This window comes from Azolla caroliniana, unplaced genomic scaffold, assembly GCF_043228905.1.
Source record: "Azolla caroliniana isolate FFs.n. ecotype wild unplaced genomic scaffold, voAzoCaro1.0.p SCAF_99, whole genome shotgun sequence".
Classification (NCBI taxonomy): Eukaryota; Viridiplantae; Streptophyta; class Polypodiopsida; order Salviniales; family Salviniaceae; genus Azolla; species Azolla caroliniana.
Genome location: NW_028230534.1, coordinates 16,336 through 39,262, shown reverse-complemented (window position 1 = coordinate 39,262; position 22,927 = coordinate 16,336). Strand labels below are relative to the sequence as shown.

At 42.1% G+C, this 22,927-nt stretch overlaps 1 protein-coding gene across 1 annotated transcript; it reads right to left on the bottom strand.

Moving 5' to 3' along the window:
* Window positions 1-8,929: 8,929 nt before the first annotated feature.
* LOC147849257 (ferric reduction oxidase 7, chloroplastic-like) lies at window positions 8,930-13,418 on the bottom strand. The gene is made up of 8 exons (XM_087337711.1): window positions 13,305-13,418; window positions 12,935-13,171; window positions 12,421-12,757; window positions 11,962-12,196; window positions 11,414-11,756; window positions 11,002-11,263; window positions 10,020-10,849; window positions 8,930-9,461 (listed from the first exon to the last, which is right to left on the bottom strand). Exons 1-8 carry the CDS (start codon window positions 13,306-13,308, stop codon window positions 9,253-9,255), a joined length of 2,457 nt encoding a protein of 818 aa, XP_087193837.1. The 5' UTR covers window positions 13,309-13,418; the 3' UTR covers window positions 8,930-9,252.
* Between the last annotated feature and the right edge of the window lie 9,509 nt (window positions 13,419-22,927).

The following is a 22,927-nucleotide window of genomic DNA, read 5'->3' as shown; positions in this document are numbered from 1 at the left end:
CACATTCCGCTCATTTGCCTTCTTCACCCATTCGATTGCCTGCTTCTGGATGACTTCTTGAGTTTCCCACTCCGTGGTTTTGCCTTTTGATCTTGTAGTGACTTGTTGTAAGTCTGTGACTTCTGCGACTACCATGTTCACCACTGGTCACTTGTTGTAGCTCTTCACCGGACATTGGTTACTATAGTGGCCTTCTTGCCATCAATAATAGCAGTATGCCTTCCGAGTGTTGCTAGATTTGGTGTTTGTGCCCGCACCCGATTGAGGTCCTGTGGTAAGTGCTTGGTTTTGGTCCGGTTGGTTGCTTGGAGCGCCCTTTTCCGGTTCCCGTGGATGACCACCCTTTTTGTTGAAATGACGTTTCTTGTTGAAATTCTTTTTGTTTCGGTAACTTTAACGGGGTTGGTCGTCATACTTGCCATAGTCGTACGGTCGTTGGTTGTAACCAGGGGAGTGATCCCGGTTGTATCTCTCGTACCGTCCATTATAGTCCCGGTATCTATCCTGTCTGTCATACCGGTCATAAGTGTCTCTTCGATCATTGTACCGGACATCTTGTGTCGGCCAGTAGCGCTCCTCTCACTGCCAGTGTTCTTCCTCTTCCTCCCGGTTGCTTCGTGGTTCAATTTGTCGGACCGGTGGTGCTTGCCGATTTAACAAGTTATACTCACATTGTTCCATTGTGTGACTTCTGGAGTGGCAGAGCAAGCATTGGGAACGCATGGTGCATTCCAACGCTGAATGTCCGGCATTCAGGCATGTCGTACATTGAATTGCTTGCCGAAAGCGGAGGTCCTCATCTCTCGGTAGTGCACGCTGAAGTGTGCCCATGGTTAGCCATGAACTTGATTTTTCCATTTCCTAAACTCGGTCGATCACTTGATCTATGCCGCTGGTGCAGAAATCAATGACGGTGCACACCGTTCGTAAGGGTTCCCAGAGTGCTGCTAAGAATATGGCCTTTGTTTCTTCCTCTGGTGGTGCCCGGCTGAGCTGACTATGGATCCGCTGGAACCGGATGACAAACTTTTGAATGTTCTCCGTTGGTTCCTGTGGGATAATGTAAAATAGGCCTACCATTTCCCGTTGGTCCATCTCCTTGTGAAAGAAATGCAAGAATTTGGTCTTTAATGCTTCAAACGTGGGGATGGTGCGGGGATCTTGTGTTCGGTGCCATCTGGCGGCCGGTCCCTCCAGGGTCATGCCGAACTCTGCCATTTTTTAGCGTTCCTCTTCGGCCGCATTTAAGCGTTGGGACACATGGTTTGCCTCCCAGGTCTGCTGAAACGCATGAACGTGGGCTTCCGCGTCCAGATCATCCCGGTATCTGGGATATTGGAACGACATATCGTCATCTGGTGTCGGTACGCAGGCTGGTGGTGTTGGTGGTCTTTCCTCCTCCTTTGTCAGCATCAGAGGTCTTTCCTGCTCCTCTTTCGGTGTTGGAGGCCTCTCCTCCTCGAGTTCCAGTGTCGGAGGTCTCTCTTCCTCGACTTTTGGTTTCGGAGTGTGCTCAACTTTCGGTGCTGGAGGTTCCAGCCTTGTCAATTCTGGTTCCGGTGTCGGCAAGGTATCTGATACCTCGTCCTCCGGTCCGTCTGGGGTATCGTTACTGCTGCGGTAGTTTGTATGCGCGTTGTATTCCTCTTCCGAACCCGATTCAAAAGTCGAAAATGCTTCGAATTCGCCTTCGCCTGCTGCCAATGCCTGGAGAAGGGATTCCGCTTCCCGGAGGCTGCTTAGGTTGCTTCCTTCGTCTGGGTAGTCGTTTTGTTGTAAACGAAGTGACTCCTTGGTCACTCTCTAGATCACCTTGGAAAATGAGCGATCCGCTCTGCTTTCTTCTATCTCTTGCTGGAAAGCCTCTCGCTTCCTCAACCATTCAACAAGTCTCCTTGCTCGCTCCATAACCGGGTCATTCGTTGTTCTAGTCATCCATTCCCGTCGTTGTTCGTTGCGATTGTGCATGAATCGTGGTCGCCAAAAACTGTGTTATTCCTTAGGGCCGGACAATGGCCTAACACAAGCTGTCTATGGAAGACACTTCACCAAAGGGGTGCTACGGTGAGATTAATCAAACTTTAATTGGTTACTTAGCAATATGGCATTAGACTTGATACACGCGTATGATAGAACAATTAGCACAGAACGATAATCAACACTTAAAGATAAAACAAGAAGCTCTATTAATTATCCTTCAAAGTTTTACATTGTAACCGGGCCTTTATATAGGTCAGCGGTGTTGAGTACAAAACGGTGCCAACCGGCACTTGTTCGGAACCGGTTCGGCATACCAATTCCGGTCCGTCCGTTCACGTCTCATAAACTACTTAATTATAATAGATTCTGAATATACAATCCCTTTCACATTTTGGTCTTCAACTCCTTTGCCGGAAGGGTAACAGTGTTGGTGTTGAAGGTCGACATCTCCGGCCTGTACGTGCTCTCGAATGAAGTGATAGTGCAGTTCGATGTGTTTTGTGCACACGTGGAACACCGGGTTCCGAGCCAGATATATACTACTCATATTGTCGCAGTAAATGGGAGTTGGATCCTTGATGGGAACACCCAGATCCTTTATAATCCTCTTGAGCCATACGGCTTCACATGCGGCCTCCATACTCGAAAGGGCGACGGTAGGCTGCTTCTTACTACTCCAAGATATTGCTCCGCTACCGAGCAAGAAGACAAATCTGGAGGTCAATCGTCGATCGGCTTTGTAGCCTGCCCAGTCCGCGTCTGTGTACCCTTCGAGTCGTATTGCTTCTTACTACTCCAAGATATTGCTCCGCTACCGAGCAAGAAGACAAATCTGGAGGTCAATCGTCGATCGGCTTTGTAGCCTGCCCAGTCCGCGTCTGTGTACCCTCTTGAGCCATACGGCTTCACATGCGGCCTCCATACTCGAAAGGGCGACGGTAGGCTGCTTCTTACTACTCCAAGATATTGCTCCGCTACCGAGCAAGAAGACAAATCTGGAGGTCAATCGTCGATCGGCTTTGTAGCCTGCCCAGTCCGCGTCTGTGTACCCTTCGAGTCGTATTGGTGTGGCCGATGCGTAGAGAACGTCGTAATCCATTGTGTCGCTCACGTATCGTATCGTAATACTCTCTTAGCGCAATCCAAGTGAATGTCACGTGGTTTTTGCATGAATTGGCTGAGGAGCCCGACTGGATAGCTAAGGTCGAGTTGAGTGATCGTGAGATAGATGAGGCTCCCGATCAGTTGACGATATTGGGTCGGCTCGCAATCATCTATGCCAGAGTCAACATCTAGTTTGAGGTTTCGATCGAGAGGCGTAGCGACCGATTTGCACTCAGTCATCTGGAACTTGTATAACAAGTTGAGAATGTAGTGCCGTTGAGAGATCATAATGCCAGCCGGAATCCGAATTACTTCGATGCCAAGGAAGTAATGGAGCTCCTTCATGTCCATCATCTCGAATTTTCCGAAGAGGAGGGACTTGACCTTGTTGATGTCGACTAGACTTTCACCTCCAATGACCAGATCATCCACATATATGTTAGGAAACAGCTCCCTCCAGATGGGAAGTGAGAAGAACAGTACTGAAACCGGATGACAAGTACCCGGCTATGGAGGACTCGGTGAGAACCGGATGAGAAGTACCCAGCAAGAGCCGGATGGTGAAGACCCGATGAGAACCGGATGAAGAGTACCCGACTACGGAAGACCCGGTGAGAACCGGATGAAGAGTACCCGACTACGGAAAACCCGGTGAGAACCGGATGACGAGTACCCGGCAAGAGCCGGATGATGCAGGCCCAGTGAGGAGTGCTCACCGGATGAAGGGACATATTCGTAAATATGTTTTTGAGAGTCCATCGGGGCTATATTTGTAAATAGCCAAAAAGTCATATTAGTATAAATATGACTTAGGGCAAACAGAGAATATAGTGTTGTCATTCTTGTTGGCGCAAGATTAGAGCGCGCAACTGTGTACAGAGAGAGTGAGAGAGAGGAAGAGGTCGTTGCCTCTGTTGTAACCGCCGCTTGTGGCGAAGATAGAAAGCTCGAGGTCGTTGCTTCGGTGCTTTACCATTTGTACATTCTGACATAATGATAGTTTGCAATCTGTGGGCTGCCGTGGTTTTTTCCCTAGTTTGGGTTTTTCCACGTTAACATCCTGTGTTCTCTTCTCTCCATTGTGTCGTGCATTCTTTCCCCGTTTTTTTCTGTGTTTTGATTCTAAGCTCGGTTGTGGCCGAGCGTTGTTCATCGGGAGCATGTAGTTCCTAGCAATATAGGATGATGACAATTAAGCTTCTAGAGTCGTGTTGTACGTAGAGGAAGTTGTCGGATTTCGACATTGGAAAGCCGATTTGATGAAGATATTGCGTAATCTTCGAATGCCAAGCACGCGGTGCTTGCTTGAGGCTGTAGAGAGGCTTCTTGAGTTGGCATACGGCTTTTGGATGAAAGCACAATTCGAAGCCAGGTGGTTGTACCATGTACACCTCCTCGTCTAATTCGCCTTGAAGAAAGGCGTTCTTGACGTCCATTTGGTGGAGGTGCCACCCTTTTGCAGGTGCAAGTGCGATCACGGTCCGCACCGTCGTCATCTTTGCCATCGGGTCAAAGGTCTCTTCGTAGTTGACGCCATGTGTTTGCGCGTATCCTTTTGCTACGAGTCGAGCTTTGTAGCGATTGACAGAGCCATCAGCATTATACTTCACCTTGTAGATCCATCTGTAGACTATTGCCTTCTTGTGCGGTGAGTGGGGAACGATATCCCATATGTCATTCTTGCGTAGTGCACGCATCTCCTCGTTCATTGCTTCGATCCATCGGGGGTCCTTCCTGGCTTCGGAAAAGGTTTCCGGCTCCCGTACTGTTGCAACCTTCATCATAAAGGCGTAATGGTACGCCATGTACTCATTGTAGCCGAAGCAGTTTACAGGGTTCTTTTCATAGGTGGATCGGCGGAGCTTCTCGTTTGCGGATACTACGGCGTTCTCCGCTCCATTTGTCCAGATCTCAAGGCCTTCGAACTCACTATCGAGGGAGTGAGTTGATTCGTTGTCGTCGAAGTGATCGTCTTCATACTCCGGCATTTTCGCATTCCCTTTGTCCATCTTTGGACTCGGCCGAGATGTGCTTTGACCGCTTGGAGTCTCTTGTGGCCCACTAAGCCTTGTCGTAATTGGGCTTTCTTCGAACATGTGTGTGAGTCGATCTTCGGCTTCTATCTCTATTTCGGCGGAATCCGGGTCGCGCGAAATCGAAGTCAAAGTTGTCTCTGGTGCATACCAGGATACAGACTCGTCGAAAACGACGTCTTGACTTATGCGAGATTTTCGAGTTGAGGGGTTGTAGCACTTGTACCCCTTTTGCTCAAGTGAGTATCCTACAAGGATACATTTTTCTGACTTCGGGTCAAGCTTTTGATGCTTCTCGTCAGGGATGTGCACGTATGCAATGGATCCAAATATCCAAACATGCGATATGTTCGGCTTCTTTCCGAAGAACTTCTCATGCGGAGTTAGTTCGAGCACACTCGATGTCGTACACCGATTCATGAGATAGACAGTTGTGTTAGCTGCTTCCACCCAATACGATTTTGGCATGTGCTTTTCGTTAAGCATAGCCCGTGCCACTTCGAGGATGTGCCGATTCTTGCGTTCGGCCACTCCGTTATGTTTTGGCATATGTCGACACGAAAACTCTCGTCGTATTCCTTCTTTCCGTAGAAACGCCGAAAATTCGTCGGAGAAGTACTCCTTGCCTCCATCTGACCGAAGACATCGTACATGTCGGGCCGTGGCTTTCTTGACTTCATTCTTGAATTTTTGGAAGTGTCCGAACACTTCGCTCTTTTGCCGCATCGGGTAGATCAAGGTGTGTCTAGAGAAGTCGTCGATGAAGGTCACGTAGTATCGGCTTCCGCCGAATGTCCCCGTCTGAGCCGGACCCCATACATTAGAATGAATTACGTCGAGTACGCCTTTGCTCACGTTCCGCTCCTTCGGAAATGGGTGTCGATGTTGCTTGCCGAATTGGCAAGTGGCACACACACACGCCTTCAATCTCTTTCTCCGTGAATGTTGGGAGCCCAATGACGACTCCTTTCTATTGCATTGCCTTGAGCTTTTGGAGGTTGATATGGCCAATCCTCTTGTGCCATAACTCTATGTCGGAATCGGCTTTCACGCCCTTTGCGAACATGGCCGATTTCATCTCGTGTGAGTCGAGAATGAACATTCGGCCCTCTCTTCGTCCGCGTGCGATGAGTCGGCCCTCTTTTTCGATGAAGCAACCGCCTTGATTAAATCGTACTTGCATTCCTTGCTCTACAATTTGCCCAACGGAGACCAAATTCTTCGTGATACTTGGTACATGCAAGGCATTTTTAATATAAGTTTGCTTACCTTCTTCTCCGAACAGAACATTGCCAATGTGCCGAATCGGGTGCGTAGTATTGTCTCCGGTTTCGACATAGCCGGGTTGGTCCGGCTCTCGAAGCTCTCGGAACCATTTTTTATGCGACGTCATATGGTTCGATGCATCGGAATCGACGAACCATACGTCTTCCGGATCAAAGGCATTAGTAGAGGTAGAGGCCGACATAGAATTCGCTCTATGTCTCATCCCTAACATTCCGCCGCGATCGTCATAATCGGAGTTGATGGCGTAGTTGGTGAGTTGTCGGCTAGTGGAAGCCGACTTGCGTATCTTCTTACGGCATTCTTCTTCGTGGTGGCCAATTTTTCCGCAATATCCGCATTCGACCAAGCTTTGTCGGTTCGGACCGGAATGGAAGCTCCCCCTTCTTCCGAAGGTTCCTCGATGGCTTCCATCTTGATGCCGAAATTGCGAGTTGTTTTCGTAAATCGGGCCTTATCCGCCTCGTCCGCCACGTCCTTGGCTGAATCGGCCTCTTCTTGCATAGCCGCGTCCTCTTCCTCCATCCGAATGCGTGTAGAGCACTTGGCCTTCCGAGGCATTGTTCCTTGTTTGAACATGATTCTCTTCTACCAACAACATGGATTGAAGGTCGAAGAAGGAGGGCGGATTCTCCCATGCTAGTACGGCGGTCTGCATTGCGCCAAATCGTGGTGCAAGGCCGCAGAGACATATTTGCACCATCACTTCATCCTCCACGTTTACGCTTATGGAGCTGAGTGAATCACAAAGCTCTTTGATCTTCAAGGTGTAGCTCGTGACGGACATATCCCTTTGTTGGATATTATTCAACTCTTGGCGGAGTTGAAGCTTTCTCGCGGTAATGTTGGCGGTGAAAATCTTTCGGAGATTCTCCCACGCTTCCTTCGGCGTCTTGGCTTCTCCAATGTACCCAAGCATGTGGTCGTGAACACATGTCGCCAAGCAATACATCACTAGACTTGCCGCTTGCTCCCACGTTGCATAGTCAACGTTTTCCGGGTTGGGTCGATTTTCTTGTGCTCCTTTGATGTAGCTCCAATAGCCTTGGCCGACAACGTATTAGTGCATCTTGTACTCCCAAGATGCAAAGTTGTTGCGATGCAAAGTTGTTGCGATCCAACTTCTCGCTAGGGAGAGCGCTCCCCATTTGAGTATTCATTGTCGATGTAGATTTCTTCCTTCTTTCCTTTTCCTTCTCTCTCGAACACGAGCTATGTAGTCGCACTACGATAGCGATGAGCCGGTTCTTCTTGAACGTCGGCGTAGAGCATAACACACGATCACGATGAGGCGAGTGGGCTAGATCGAGTTACCAAATCGCTCTGATACCATGTAAAGAATCGGGTATAATTCTTGTGTAGCGGAAGAGATGTGTGTTATGTGTATGTGTCAGAGGAATTAGAGGAGAGATGAGAGAACACTACATAGATAGACAAGAGAAATAAAATACTCAAGAAGAAGGTGTATATTTCACAAGTAGAATAAGAATTACAAAATGTAGCATAATAAGGAGTCACAACCGACCTAATATGAAGTATGAGAAGGGTGCTTTATATAGTGTCACCCTCTCTCTTCATTAACTTTACAACAACCACTCTCTCTTGGGGAATGTGAAGACTCATAGTCATGGGGAATATGTAACTCATTAGTTAGGTGTCATAGAATATGATTCTATTACACATAGTTAATGTGTAGAGAGTAGTGGTGTGACTATTGACTTCTGAGTAATCATCGATTCTCAAAAGGTGTGTTCACACGTGGCGCTATGTTGAGCTTGATTCTCAACAGCACCAAACCCTAACTCGTAGGTATCTATCTCTTTCGAAGCCTACACAACTTCTAGATTTGTCTTTTCTTTTCTTTCTACTACACTCTTCTTCCTTTGTTTCTTCTCACGCTCGGCTTCTGAGCTATGGCACTCGCATAACCACTACTATGTTAGCTCTCTGTCGTTCTCTATATCGCTCTACTCTTGCAACACCTTCTATTATACCTTCCCGCGTTCACTTAGACACATAACTTCACTTTCACGATTTTACTCACTGTTTTTATTCTCAATGAGTTATCCAACATACAAATGCAACTAGTTCGACTCACTATATATACTAACTCATCTCACATACATATATATGAATACATATATATATGTGTATATGTTCGTTCGAACTTCTATTTGACCGAATCCCATTTCATTTCGGCTTTCTTACCGAATTTGGCCAACCAACTCTCGTTTCGGCTTTTCGGACAATTTTGGTCAGCCAACTCATTTCGACTTCTCAACCGATTTCGACCGGCCGACTCTCGAGTCGACTTTTCGGCTGACTCACCCACAAGCAGGGACAACCTTTCATAACACTCTTATTTCGCAAATCTTGTTTCTTTTATAATTTTGCTACATAGCACTGCAGCCCATTTCTGTAGGCTTTACATGGTTCCAACACAAAAAGAAAAAAGAAAAAAGAAAACTGACACAACTTAATAGCTCACGACACAGGCTTAAAATGTACACAACGCGAGAGTTTTCTTAATTAGTAATGATGGTATGTATAAAATACAGTGGGAAAACCATTGTTCCGATACTTTTAATGATCTGTGGGAAGGGGTAAATCAAGGCTATTATTAATGCAATATGGACAGTGCAACTTATTGATCCTGACCATATACATACATACATACATGTATTATGTATTATTACTACTACTACTACTACTACTACTACTACTACTACTACTCAATCCATCATTATTCTTCATTCATAACAGCCAACGAAATGGCGGCTCAACAGTATATAGTGCAAGAAACACAGACAATATTCATAATAATGGTGATGGTGGAGAGGACTAAATCTGACTACAGGCTGAAGCTCACAGAGTGGAAGTGCAGGAGGGCCCCCCTGCTGCCTTCCGAAGATTTGGATGTGTCCGGGGCAGCATAGAAGGGGCGGAAAGGCGAGCATCTCTTGCATTCCCTGGCAATGTCCTCTTGCATGCTCTCCGATCCCGACACCAGAACTCCCACACATTCCCCACGGTGTTGCTCCACCAAGCCCTCGAAGACATCTGCCAATATTTTGGACCATCAAATTTAGAAGAACTACACATTCATTGCTTGACATGCTTCATTCTCAGGGGCAATTCATTCATGCATCAATTCAGTGCCATATATAATCCCAAGTCCACTAAAGTATAGCATACATAGCACATTCCTGAGTAGATGGTTTCAAATAGCTATTGCATGATATTTGAATTAACTAGTGCTTTATTCAGCCAGAGGATGAGATCATTGAGCTAGAAAATTCTGCACAAATAGTACTATATATTCGTATATAGTGACTGCAGCTTGAATAGAAGGGATTAAAATTTCAGAATTGGGGTAATCTACCTGTACTCATATATTCACAAACTTGTATATGTAGTAGTACTACTCTTACCAGGTTAAAGAAGATACCACATATATTCACAAATGCTTATGTTATGAAAACATACTTAACTTTCTTGGCGTAACGAATGCTTATGTTTTTTCTTTAACGTTTTTAACCTTTAAAACTTTTTTGCCCTAATAAAAAGTTTAGGGTTTAGGGTTTAGGGTTAGATGTGGACCCTATGATGCCAACCTACCTTTCCAGTTTGGCCGTGACAAAATGTGCACATCCCCATCCCACTGAGATGCGCCATCTTCGATTCCGTTGTAAGTTGCTCCCAAATCTTCGTTACTTCCGGATGGAGAAGAAGTCGGACTCTGTGTCCTCGGCTGCACCGATGCCGAGCTTATACTCGATTGTCGTCGCAACATATGGAACCATAGCAGAACCACGAGGCCGCCACAAATGAGAATCCCCAAGATCATGCACGCCACCACGACATGCGCGCGATTGTAATTGGTGAAGGTGTGATGGGCATAGGACCTCACAATAAAAGTGTTTGCCAAGCCTGAAAGCACAAAGTATCCTGCAAAGGATGCAATGGTGGTTAATGCTACCCATGAGGTGCTCCCTGTGCTGCCAATGCTCGAGATTCTTCCATCGGATTGTGGGTGTTGTGCCGCCGGATAAGAGGAATCAAATATCAATGGTTGTGATGTAGGGTGTTCACGGTTAAACTTGGATAGGTCCAAGGATTGGCCTATTCTATATGAATTATGGGCCGTGTTGCCACCGGATAATGGCACTCCCTCATAATCTTGTATGTTCTTCGAGGTTATGTATACATGTACTCGGATGCGCAGTCCTAATGTCTCATAGCCAGGGAGAATTTGGTTAGGATATAGGGTGTTTAGCACACATAACTCCTCTGGCTTTCTTATGCAGTGGTAGAGTGTGATGGAGGTCGGAAGAGTAGTCGATGCCGGTGAGGATCTAACGTCTTTGTATCGATACAAGATATCACGGATTATAGCGAGGGCAGGGGTGAGGCCTATGCCCCCGGCCACGATGACTAGGGCTTTATACCTGCGAAATATTAATCATGTACATTACATTAATTAATGGAAGCAACTCGTTAATGTGAAGGCTAATTATATCAATGAGGAACGACAGACATGAGCTTTGGGAACTGAATCGAGACCAGGAATTACGACAAATAATTAGAGAGATCCCCATACTTTAGGTAGAAATCGGACTCATCGCCGTAAGGACCTTCGACTCTAGCCTTAAACGAGAAAGGGCAGGAACCCCCAGTTTTCTTGGCACTTGAGAATTGATCGCGCAAACTATTCGTCCATTCGCCGAGAGGCTTGATTACGATGGAGAGCTCCTGCGTGTTATCGAGAGGGGACGATGCGCCACTGAAGAAGTGCCACTGTAGTTTGGAGATACCAGGAATCTGGATGCACCATGTGGAGAGTGCATTATAGAGTGGGCTCCCTGACATAAGTAATGATCACATTATTGCCTGTTATTAGTAAAGGTTAGAAGAGCTCACTGACTGAATTTAGTCAGAGAGATTCTGGAATATTAATTAATATGTGGATCCGAACAAGCACACATACATGAAAGAGAATCCATTTATGTTACCTTTGGTGGCATTGGTGTTAAGAGGCAGCAAGAGCTCGACTGCGCCATTCTGGAGGAGCTTGGCCGAGGATACGCGGACAACACTGGACGATTGGATCATGCGAAGGAAGCGATCGATGAAGAAGAGCATGAGAGGGACGATGAAGAAATGATAATTCCAGACCGCGTGATACAGCCAAAAGAGGGAGAAGAGGAGATACAGGTGGTGGACCGAGAAGAATATGTCGTAGAAGCGGCGACGGACGAAGGACAGGGAAGTGGCCCACATGACTAGACCGAACACCCATGCCACCAGCCCGGCCACTACCGCACATTTTTCTTGCTTCGTGACCCACCCAAAGATCTAACAACAAGAAGCAAAAAACTAATTATGTCCCTATCATGATATGATCAAACACACTCAAGTACAATGAATGCATCATGATGGAGAAACCACATGAGCCCTAGCATAGGTTGGCCCTTGCGACATCATCGGCGTTAAGCCTTGTAACATTACGGTAATATTGGGCGAGACAGTGAGCGCGGAATACTGCATGATTTGAACCTACCAAATCCGTACGGTTGGTGTTGGCATAGAGAATGATGTAGCCGAGGCTATGGAGGCTGACGAGAACAAGCATGGAGACGGCGAGCCAGATGTGGTAGCGCACGGCGCGCTCGAATGGGATGCCTACCAGCCGAAGCAACGGCGAGCCGCGCGACACAGGGATCCAGAGCAACGAGAATGGCACGACGGCCACGCGTCCGAAGTAGAAGGATACATTATTCAATTTCTGCCATGGCCTGCAATATCAATGGAAAACATGAGTGCTTATTATGTACACTCTTGTCACATCTGTTCGAGCTCACGAAGGCCTCCTCGTATATGTGACTGGGAATTTAACAAACAATGTGAGCTTGGAGATGGTGTTCAAAGCATGAATGTGTGTGTGTGTGTCTGTCTGTCTGTCTGTTTGAGAGAGAGAGAGAGAGAGATATGGTTATGTCATGATTGTAGTAGGACGTACTTGGCGGGGGGCGGGCCGGAGCCGTGGTGGTGCTGGGTGTTGTTGTCGATGCGGGTGAAAGCAATGTTGACGATTCTGCTGAAGTGGTAGATCATCAACAAAGTTATGGCCAGAATTCCGACAAGCTCCGAGGCCGTGAGGATGCCGAAGGGGCTCTTGTCCACCCACACCGGGTACGTACTCATCTGCCATTGGTTTTTCCAGCCCTTTGCACCCGCGGGCACCACAACACGGAGCTGTGCAGTCTTTGCTTTGATGAATGCGCGGAGCCGGATCACGACGAAGCTCAGAATGGTGACGACGAAGAAAGGCATGGTTTGGTATATGAATGTCGAACCTAATGGATGGATGCCATAAATATATCAGTTTTAAGTAGGAGGGAGCTGATCAGTTGACAAACCATATATATGCATACACATATGCATTATGCGATCACTAATTATATTATATTACTTGTAGGAGGTGTACTGTAGAGATTTGTCTGGCAGAGATTGATAATGAGGGGCTTAGTTACCTTCACGACCATCTGTCCGAAAGAAGCGAGAGTGGGATTTGTCGCCGATCCACGACTCCACGTATTTCTTGTCTCCTTCTGGATCGGGCGCGACAAACCACCATAATACCCAAAACACGCACGCGGCCATGATTACCGCTTCCGTGACCGCTTTTGCCACCTTCGCCCGCCGAATTGCCCCCATCAATCTCTCATCATCCTCATCTCGGCCATGGACGACCGCCGCAGCCTCCTTACCTGCATCAATCCTTGCGTTAATGCCACAGGATATAAAACTCTGCAGCCACACGGCAAGGAGGCCAAAATCCATCCATAGGAAGCACAAACAACAACAACAACAACAACAACAACTGCTACTTCTCCAACATACTCATCGCGAATTAATCGAGAAGTTAACTGCCGAAAGATGCGCGAAACTCAGTTGATTCTATGTACGACAATGTTGTTGATCATTAGGGAGAAGAATGAGGAGGGTAATGATGCTCGAGCAGACAAGCCTTAAACCACACAGATCCTGTTAAGGACAAAAGTGGAGTGTGTTATATATATACATATACTTGCATGATACGGTTGGGTTGACTCTAGAGAACAGCTACCCACTAGGTAGTAGTACAACACTGGTACTGCATGGGTTGTACTTATGTGTTAAGTCAACTGCGTACCGCATGGGCTGCTTTTATCTTGGACGATACTTAGTGATTTGCAAAGGGCCTCTCATGTCCGCATAAAGACAATGCTAAGGGCGAAAAATAGATTCAACAAAATATATAAATTCGTCCGTGTGCCGCGCGCTAGTCGGGTCGACCCTTGCACGCTTCCCTTCCCTTCGTGTTAATTTTGCTTCTTCCAACCAAGAAGTTGTTATTTCACGAGTAGTTTCTTGCCCCCAAACTTATCACACATTAATAATTAGTTTTGGCTCGCCATTCTCTAGCTACGAACGATCGAACTTAGAGTGTGGGTAGTGCATGTGTAATGAATGAGAGTGGTTAGTTATAAAGATCTGCCCATGTAAGTTGAGCGTCATTTATCATGATCCTTCACATTCATCCCACTAGTAACTGCAACATTGAGTCATGATAATGTTATATGACATGATGTTCGGCATAGCTTATGCCGTAGTAATTATAGACTCGACTCGAAGTGTTATTATATTCTTATCACGGCCCACATGACATCAATCCCATAAGATATTCATAAATGTACGACTTGCTTAACCCATTTCATGAGTGGAATAATTTGAATTGCAATGCATAATCATTATATTGTAAAAACATAGTTGTGTGGTACTATAACTGTATGTGTGAACCCATTTCATGCATAACTATAGTTGTGTGGTACTATAAGATATTCATAAATGTACGACTTGCTTAACCCATTTAATGAGTGGAATAATTTGAATTGCAATGCATAATCATTATATTGTAAAAACATAATTGTGTGGTACTATAACTATATGCATGAACAAGAAAGTTGTGGACATAGTTCCAAGAGCTTAAAATAAGGGTGGCCCTATGTTTTTTTATACTTGCGCGATCCGCTATAAGACACTCTCTAGTTGAAGTTATGTGGTTAACTGTCCAAGCCAAGGATGTCTTTACTTATTAGGTTGCTTTGTGGCACTTGCTCAAGAAGCATACGACATAGACTATTAGACATATCCAACTATGACACCCTATTATGGCACCATCAATTAGGTCTCTTGGACCATCAAACAATGGTTCACATGGCCAAACAATGTATGTGGCCCCTTATTAACTTCGTCCTTATCTAGAAATGTATATTTCTTAGCATTTATCGATGAATTTACTCTTTCACAATGTCCACTTTCCTAAATATAGAATCTTGTCATCAAGTGATCCTGAAAAACTCAAGGCCTATCATAAACTTGTAATAACCCAACAAGAATTGTCCCTTGAAACACTTCAATCAAATAATGGGGAAGAATTTAATTTCCAAAACTCTAAGACTTGTTAAAGTTATGGGACTCAACAAAGATTTGCAATCCTTATACCCCTCCACAAAACTCAAGGGATGATCAATGAAACCAATTGATGTATATGGATGCCACTTGTTGTATGCTATCAATTGCAAAGTTTTCCTGAACATATTGGAAAGAGGTTGTATCAATTGCTTGTTGCATAAGGATTCAATAAAGATTTGTAATCCCTTAAACCCCTCAACAAAACTCAAGGGTTGAATGATGAAACTGATTTACGTATATGGATGCTACCTGTTGTTTGTTATCCATTGCAAATCTTCCCAAAACATATTGGGAATATTTTGAATAGGACATATAGCATATCCATTCGGACAATTCCATTTCATTTATGGTTTAGACAAAGTCCATATTATGAAAATAAAAAAGTGTTTGGTTACCGTAGTCTAGCTATGCACTCATACCCTTAGATACACTATCTAAATTAGATAATCACTTGAATTGCACCATATTTGTTGGGTATGGAAAACCTCATGGCTACAAGGGTTATCAGTTTTACATTGACCCAAATGTGAAACGATTTCTAATTAGTCAATCATCGATGTGCAATGAAGATAGCCTAATATCTCATACATGAAAAGGCCCAAGCTACAACTACCATACCAAACCCCTCAAACATCAAATCCAACAATATTGAATAAAATGAAACAATATCATCAACTAGTACTTTTTAATAGTCTCCCCTAACTTTCTAAAAAATCCAAGTCATAATTGACAAAACGCTCATTAATCATCTCATGTCAATATTCACATCACTAGAAGAAGTGAAGTTGCCCAAGCGACATATTTCCCCTTTAACTAATGACTCATCTCTAATAAACAAACAATCATAACCAGGAGAGCCATATGCTCCACTTACAAATAATTTTAATCTTAGCCAAACTAGAAAGATATCTAATCATCATCTAAACATTCATAATGACAAGTGAAAGGAAGTTCATGAGGAGATCATTGACAAGCCTGGATTGCTATAAAAACATGTTGTATTGTACTTACCAATGCTTTGGTAGATATGTATGCAAAATGTGGTGCACTAATGAATGTCTTTGGAAACCTAAGCGCAGTTGAAAAAAGTAAAAATCTGTGATGAAGTTGTTAAGAATATTTGGAAGTATCCATCGTTGTATCATTTAAATCACTTTAGACATAATATACACCATTTTGTTGGAATAAAAAACATTCATAATGACAAACCGTTGGGCACAATACACCTAACTCACCATGATTATTCATGTTTCCATTCTCGCAAAAGCTCCTTTATATCATTAAGAAGATCCTCACGAGTTTATGGAATAGATAATGACATCAGTAACAAAGGATACCAAAATAATCAAATTACTAGGGTGTACAAATGCATCTTTTCCCCACTAATGGACAATGCATGGAACATACCAATAATTTTCACATTTTAGCACTAAGGAATTAGAGGCTCTTATAGTTCACTTTCTTTGCAATTAGCTCCCCCTCACTCACATAAAACATTCTTGATGATTCATTAACTATCAATGTGGCAATACAATGTGGAAAGGAAAGCCATTAAGGAAAAAGAACTTGAAACTCTCCCTTTGTCAACAAAAATGGATTATAGTACTACTCCTTATAAGTTGCTTCCCTATCTCATGCAAATGGGTGTTGAAGAGAAAACTATGTAACCCTAATGGTACAATAGTATGGTATAATGCTCGGCTAATGGCTTGTGGTGTTTCTCAAGTCGGAGGACTTGACTATTATGAGACATTTTCACCCATTCTCAGTATAGCATCATTCTGAATTTTTTATGGTTCTAGACACCATTCTTCGACTTGAGGTACATTATTTGGATGTACAAACAACATTTCTATTAGAAGAAATCTACATGTCACACTCTCTTAGATTTGATTCAAGTTCTCAACCAAACTATGTTTGTTGGCTCCATCAATGCCTCTAGACTTAAACAATTTCCTTGAATTCCTCTCACAAGATTACTCTAGATTGTTATTTGAACCAAATATATACAGTAGACATAATCGTACATATAATAGCCTATTATTGGTAACATTATATGTGGACGACAAAATCCTGTTAGAACACCATCACAAATTACGGAATCAAAGATAGAGCTTCCTAAAACATTATCAATTATAAATTTAGGCCCTCTAGCTTATTTTCTAGTGATGCAAATTACTCGTAATCATAGTCTACGAACTTTGACTATTCACTCAAAGAAACCATTCAATGTGCATCACACGTTAGATGATTCGTCCACCATGGTCTAGATGGTGTTCATCCCTAATTGTGAAACTTTTCACCTTCATAGAGAAACCACCTTCACATGGAGTGGTTGTCATCTCTTGAGCATCTCGAGAATTCCAAGAATTGTGAGAGTTCGCCAATGAGTTGGCTCTCCTCATTTCAACATTCCATTAATTTGGTCTTCAAGGATTGCCCGAGGTTGTACAACCATTCCCCTTGCTGCTCCACATCAACAATAGTTTGTTATTCAATGCATAACGCTTTTCGTAGTACACACACTTGAGGTGTTTGGACACAGTAATGGAGGTTATGCGTATATTTATTCTCAAGGAGAGGTGTAAAGAATAATAATACATGGTGTGTTGTAACTTTGTAACCATCTTTAAGAAACGCTATCATGTTAAGTGTTTACTCATTATTACAATTACGATTAAAGTATCTTCAAATTATATATATATATATATATATATATATTATATATACATATATGTATGTATATAAATATTATTTAAATTTTCTCACGGTTATTTTCAATGCAGCAATTTTTTCAACAATTCAACACTATCATGTGTTGACATAATGGCATGATGGTTCAATGTTCATGTTTGCTAGAAACTATTTGATGCATGAATTAATTAGAGATATCATAGATTTAGAATGAGACGCAAATGTATCAAATCAAAGGAATCTATTTGTATAACAATGGTTAGTGGTGCTAGACAACAGTAATTAAAGTTATTCTTTCTCATAAATCCATAGTACGTAATATACTCGAATGCATTGGCAAACATTCTTTTTCATACAAAAGCAAACGAATGCGCATGTTATCAAAACATTCTTATGTTTTTTTTATTACATTTTTTACCTTATAAATTATAATAATAATGAATACAAAAGTATGGTATTTAGTATTTACCATACTTCGAGGGTGTTTACCATTCTCGAATGCAAAATGCACGTATGGTACGTATATGAAATCTACAGGTACCGTTGTAGGCCCAACTGCTTCAGACACCACTTAGCGTAGAAGCATCAATTTAATAATGAAAACTTCAAACTCTACACTCAACAAAAGCTAGTTAGCATGTATGTTAGAAAAGCAACATCCACGTTTCAAAATAAAAAGCTCATTCAATGTTCTTAAAATAATGTTATTAACATCTTAAGGGTTTTAGATTATTAAACAATCGTAATAATCTTTTCTATACACCACTACAAACTCAAACAATATATTTGTGTTTCCTATTGGATATCGGGCAATGGACCCATTGAATAATACTTGCAGAAACAACAATTATGGCCCACATGCTAGTAAGTCTATCTAGGGCTTCTTATTACATTCATGTTGGTCCATCATATTGATTGCACAAGGAGTGCATATGGCTCCACATCAGAATAACTAAGGCTATTTGAGATAATGGGCTCGGTGGCGTGTGTATGTCTTTGTGTATACACATGTTTTTGACCCTACCACTATCTTAATTAGTATTGATTTCTAATTGTCAAGACTGTATGTCATCGAAACAAACACACACACACACACACACAATATAAAGATTCATTTTATTGGCATATAAGGGTATATTCCCAACTTATATAAGTGAGTTAGACTTAGTATATAATGTTACACACCATGAAATCTGCAAACTAGAATTGTAAAGAATTTTATTTGTATTGCAACATTATTATCATATAAGAAAAAAGAAAAACCTAAGTGTAGCCTTCAAGATCAATGGGTCTTCTCCTTAACCATGAAAAAGGGGATGTATTTGGATAGTATTTAAATAGTTCCACATTGCTAAGAGAAGAAATTAGAAAGAGAATGATGAGAAGCACTACTAGATGGAAAAGAGGAGAGAAGATGTAGATCCAAGGGTGTAGGCATACTTCACCATCTCATAACTTATAACTTATAAGTGAGCATCAATATATTGCTGATCTATGCTATTTTTCTCATTATTATCATGCCCCACCCCACGTAAGGGCATTACATTCCCCATCTCCTCTACCTACAAATGAATTTTTTCACTTCATTTGAGTTAAACTCTGACTCTTTTTGCTTTCTATTGCTAAGGAAAAGATAAATTTATCAAGAGGCCACGCCATAAAAATGATTTTCCCTTTTTGTTTTGTTTAAGATCATGGTTTTGCAATTTAATTAAAGTTCTTCACAGTTCAAGTGTAAGATCAAGGTACATGACATATACTAGTCACATGTTTTAAGTTGGAGATTATAGATCTCAACATTAATATGGCCATATATATTAATAATATGAATCTTTGTATTGTGTGTGCTTGGATCACACATATCATGCTCAACCTTGATAAAAGTTGGGAGTCGATACTCATGAAGATAGTTATGGGCGCACAAAAGTGTGCCTACATACAAAACATACATGTGTTGACTAGCTATGGGCTTTCAATCTCACCCCTTAGTAAGCAAATAATATAAGATGTAGTTAGAAAAAGACATATTTCCATTTGAATGTTCCATACATGGTCCTCGAGCAATCAATAATATGATGTAGAGAACACAAATATTGTTGAGTTTGTGACATTGGCATTATTTCATGATGTAAAAGTGAGAGATGCTAAAAGTTTCATTATTCATACAAATATTTGAATTTTAAAATAGACGCTAATAAACCATTTAAAAATTATAGGATGAGGTCTAGTACCTTTCAAAATGATATTTTTTGTGAACATATAATTCAATGTAGAGTTGGAAGTTCTCATTATTAAATTAATGCCCATGTGCTAAGTGTGTGTTAACCATATGCAACCTATAAGTCGAAATGCAACGGGCACGTTTAATAGACATTGATTCCAAGGAATAACTAAACTTTTTTTAAAGCACTATTTATAATTGTCAAAAAATAGATTCGTTATGTTTCATATTCAGTTGCATCTCATTTCTAATTTCTCATTCCCATACATATAATGATCACTAGTTAATCTTCTATCAAATATTTTCTAGTAGCATGGACGTCCAACCATCAATTTATCATGGCGAATATGGGTTTGTCCATCCTTGCACAAGTGTGGTTGACTCGGATTGTGTAGCGGAGTAAGTCAACGCATAATGTTGACTATGCTTCAAGTATCGAAGTAATCTTTTGAGCGCGATCCAATGCTTTGGTCCTGGATTAGCCATGAAACGAGAAAGAAAACTGGCGGCAAAGCAAATATCGGGACGTGTGCAACTTACTAGATATCTTATACATCCAAGGATTTGCTTATAGGGTACATCCTTCATTTCGGAAATTTCTCGTTCATTTTTAGGAGAATCATCATTTGAAAGTTTACATGGAGAGGTAAGAGGAGTACTAATAGGTTTACTATGGAGCATATCAAATCTTTGGAGGATAGAATTAACATAATTTGATTGTGATAATGAGATAGTATGATTTGTTCTATCTTGAGTTATTTTGATGCCTAGAAAATGGGTCATAGGGCCTAAATCGGTAATAGGAAAAACATATGCAAGTTCCTTCTTTGCAATAGCTAGATAAGATTTAGAGTTAGAGATCAAAGGCAAATCATCAACATAGACACCTATGATAACAAAATTGGATTTGGCTTTTCTAACATAGATATTTGGCTCATTGTTTAGACGATGATATCCAACTTTTATGAGAAAAGAGTGTAGTTTGTGATACCATATGCGTGGAGATTGTTTAAGACCGTAAATAGATTTACGAAGTCGACAAACATGTGTTGGATGACTTGGATCTTCAAAAAATTGTGGTTGTTGTAGATAAAGTTCTTCATCTAAATCTCCATGAAGAAAAGCCGTTTGTACATCCAAATGATGCAATTCGAGATCATGTTGTGCGGCAAGAGAAACGAGCATTCGAAAACCACATATTTTTAGCGTTGGACTAAATGTATCTTGAAAATCAATACCTCGTACTTGAGAGAATCCTCGAGCAACTACACGAGCCTTGAAGCGAATTGGATTGCCATTACTATCTCGCTTTATGCGTAAGACCCATTTAGAACCAATTATTTGTCGATCCTTTGGAGGCTCAACGAGGGTCCACGTACCATTTTTAAGTAAAGCCTTCATTTCTTCTTCCATAGCCTTTCTCCATTTGATAGAATCCGGTCCGGAAAGTGCATCTTTGGCCGATAGATTTGTGTCATCACCAAGGGTTGGAATATCTTCTTCTTGAATATAAGCTTCATGGTCCAAGTCGACGAAATGTGCTTCCATTTGATCAAGTTGTTCATAAATACTACTTAGAGATCTATACTTTGGAGGTGGAGAGTTTGGTGGAGAAGTTGGTGATGACACTTGGAATGAAGGATTAGGAGAGGGAGTGGAGAAGATAACATTATTTGTATTATTAGTGGGGGTTAAATAGTGTGTATTTAAAGGAGTATGAGGAAGAGAATCATCTAGAGTTTGGAATGAGGGAGGATGAGAAGAAGAATTAGTTGGTTGAGTAGGATTGTTCTTGGCCTTGTGAATAGATGGAAGAGCAACACAAATTGTGGAAGTAGAGGATGAGCCAATGTTGGCTCCTTCAATATGAGAGCTATTAGTATTAGAGATGGTTGAGGAATATGGTTGTAAGTAATTAGGGGTAGGTAATAAGGGAGGTAGATTAAAAGATAGTGAAGAAGAAACCTTTGTAGAAGGCCCATTTTCTTGGAATATCACACTACGACTAAAGAATATTCTTTGTTTTTGTGGATCGAAGAGCTTGTACGCCTTGTATCCCGAAGCTTCTCCATATCCGATGAAGATTGATTTTGTAGCCCTTGGATCTAGCTTATTTCTTTGAACATTTGGCACAAAAGCATAAGCATCACAACCAAAAATACGAAGATTACTTAGGTTAGGTTTGTGACCATGCCATAATTCATAAGGGGTTTGGAGCCCCAAAGACCTATGAAATCCTCGATTTTGAATATAGCAAGCGGTGCCAACCGCTTCCTCCCAAAATTGAGGCGATAAGTGAGCAAATTGTAACATACTTCGAGCCATATTGAGAAGTGATCTATTCTTCCTTTCGGATACACAATTTTGTTGTGGTGTGTGTGGTGTTGATATTCTATGATGTATGCCTTCATTTTGATATAAACTTTGAAACTCATGAGACACATACTCACCACCACCATCGGTTTGAAGACTTTTAATCTTTGATGATGTTTGCACTTCGACTCGAGCCTTGTATTCTTTGAATGCTTGATAAGCTTGACTCTTGTACTTGAGAAAATGCAAGATTGTAAATCGACTAAAGTCATCGATAAAGCTAATGAAATATTTGGCTCCACTAAGAGAAGGGGTTGGAAAAGGACCACATAGATCACTATGTACTAATGCAAGAGGGTTAGTGGCTCTAGATCTATGCTTTGGGAAGGGTTGTTGGGGCATTTTCCCAAAGATACAACTTTCACACAAAGAGATAGGCTTGAAAGGTTCTTTTGGCAAACCATGGACTAGATTATTACATTGTAGTGTTTTTAGAGCATTGAAATGCATATGACCTAGACGAAAATGCCAAAGAGAAGAAGGAGAATGAAGATTGGTTAAAGATATGGAGGATTGTATTGGGGTAGTATGATGTGCTTCTAAAATAAGAGATGTAGGAATACATTTTATGGGATATAAGCCTCCTTCTCGTTTACAACATGTTCTAATAAGTTCTCCATTTGAGGCTTTATGTTTAATAATAGCATGGTTAGGATGAAATTCAATTATTGTACCATTTGCCGTTGCTTGGCTAACCGATAGCAAATGTTTGGTGATGCCC

Coding starts and splice junctions, on each gene's coding strand:
- LOC147849257 (XM_087337711.1), bottom strand. Junction 11,757..11,961: donor ACACCAACCGTACGGATTTG/GTAGGTTCAAAT, acceptor TCTTGTTGTTAG/ATCTTTGGGTGGGTCACGAA. Junction 11,264..11,413: donor TAACACCAATGCCACCAAAG/GTAACATAAATG, acceptor TACTTATGTCAG/GGAGCCCACTCTATAATGCA.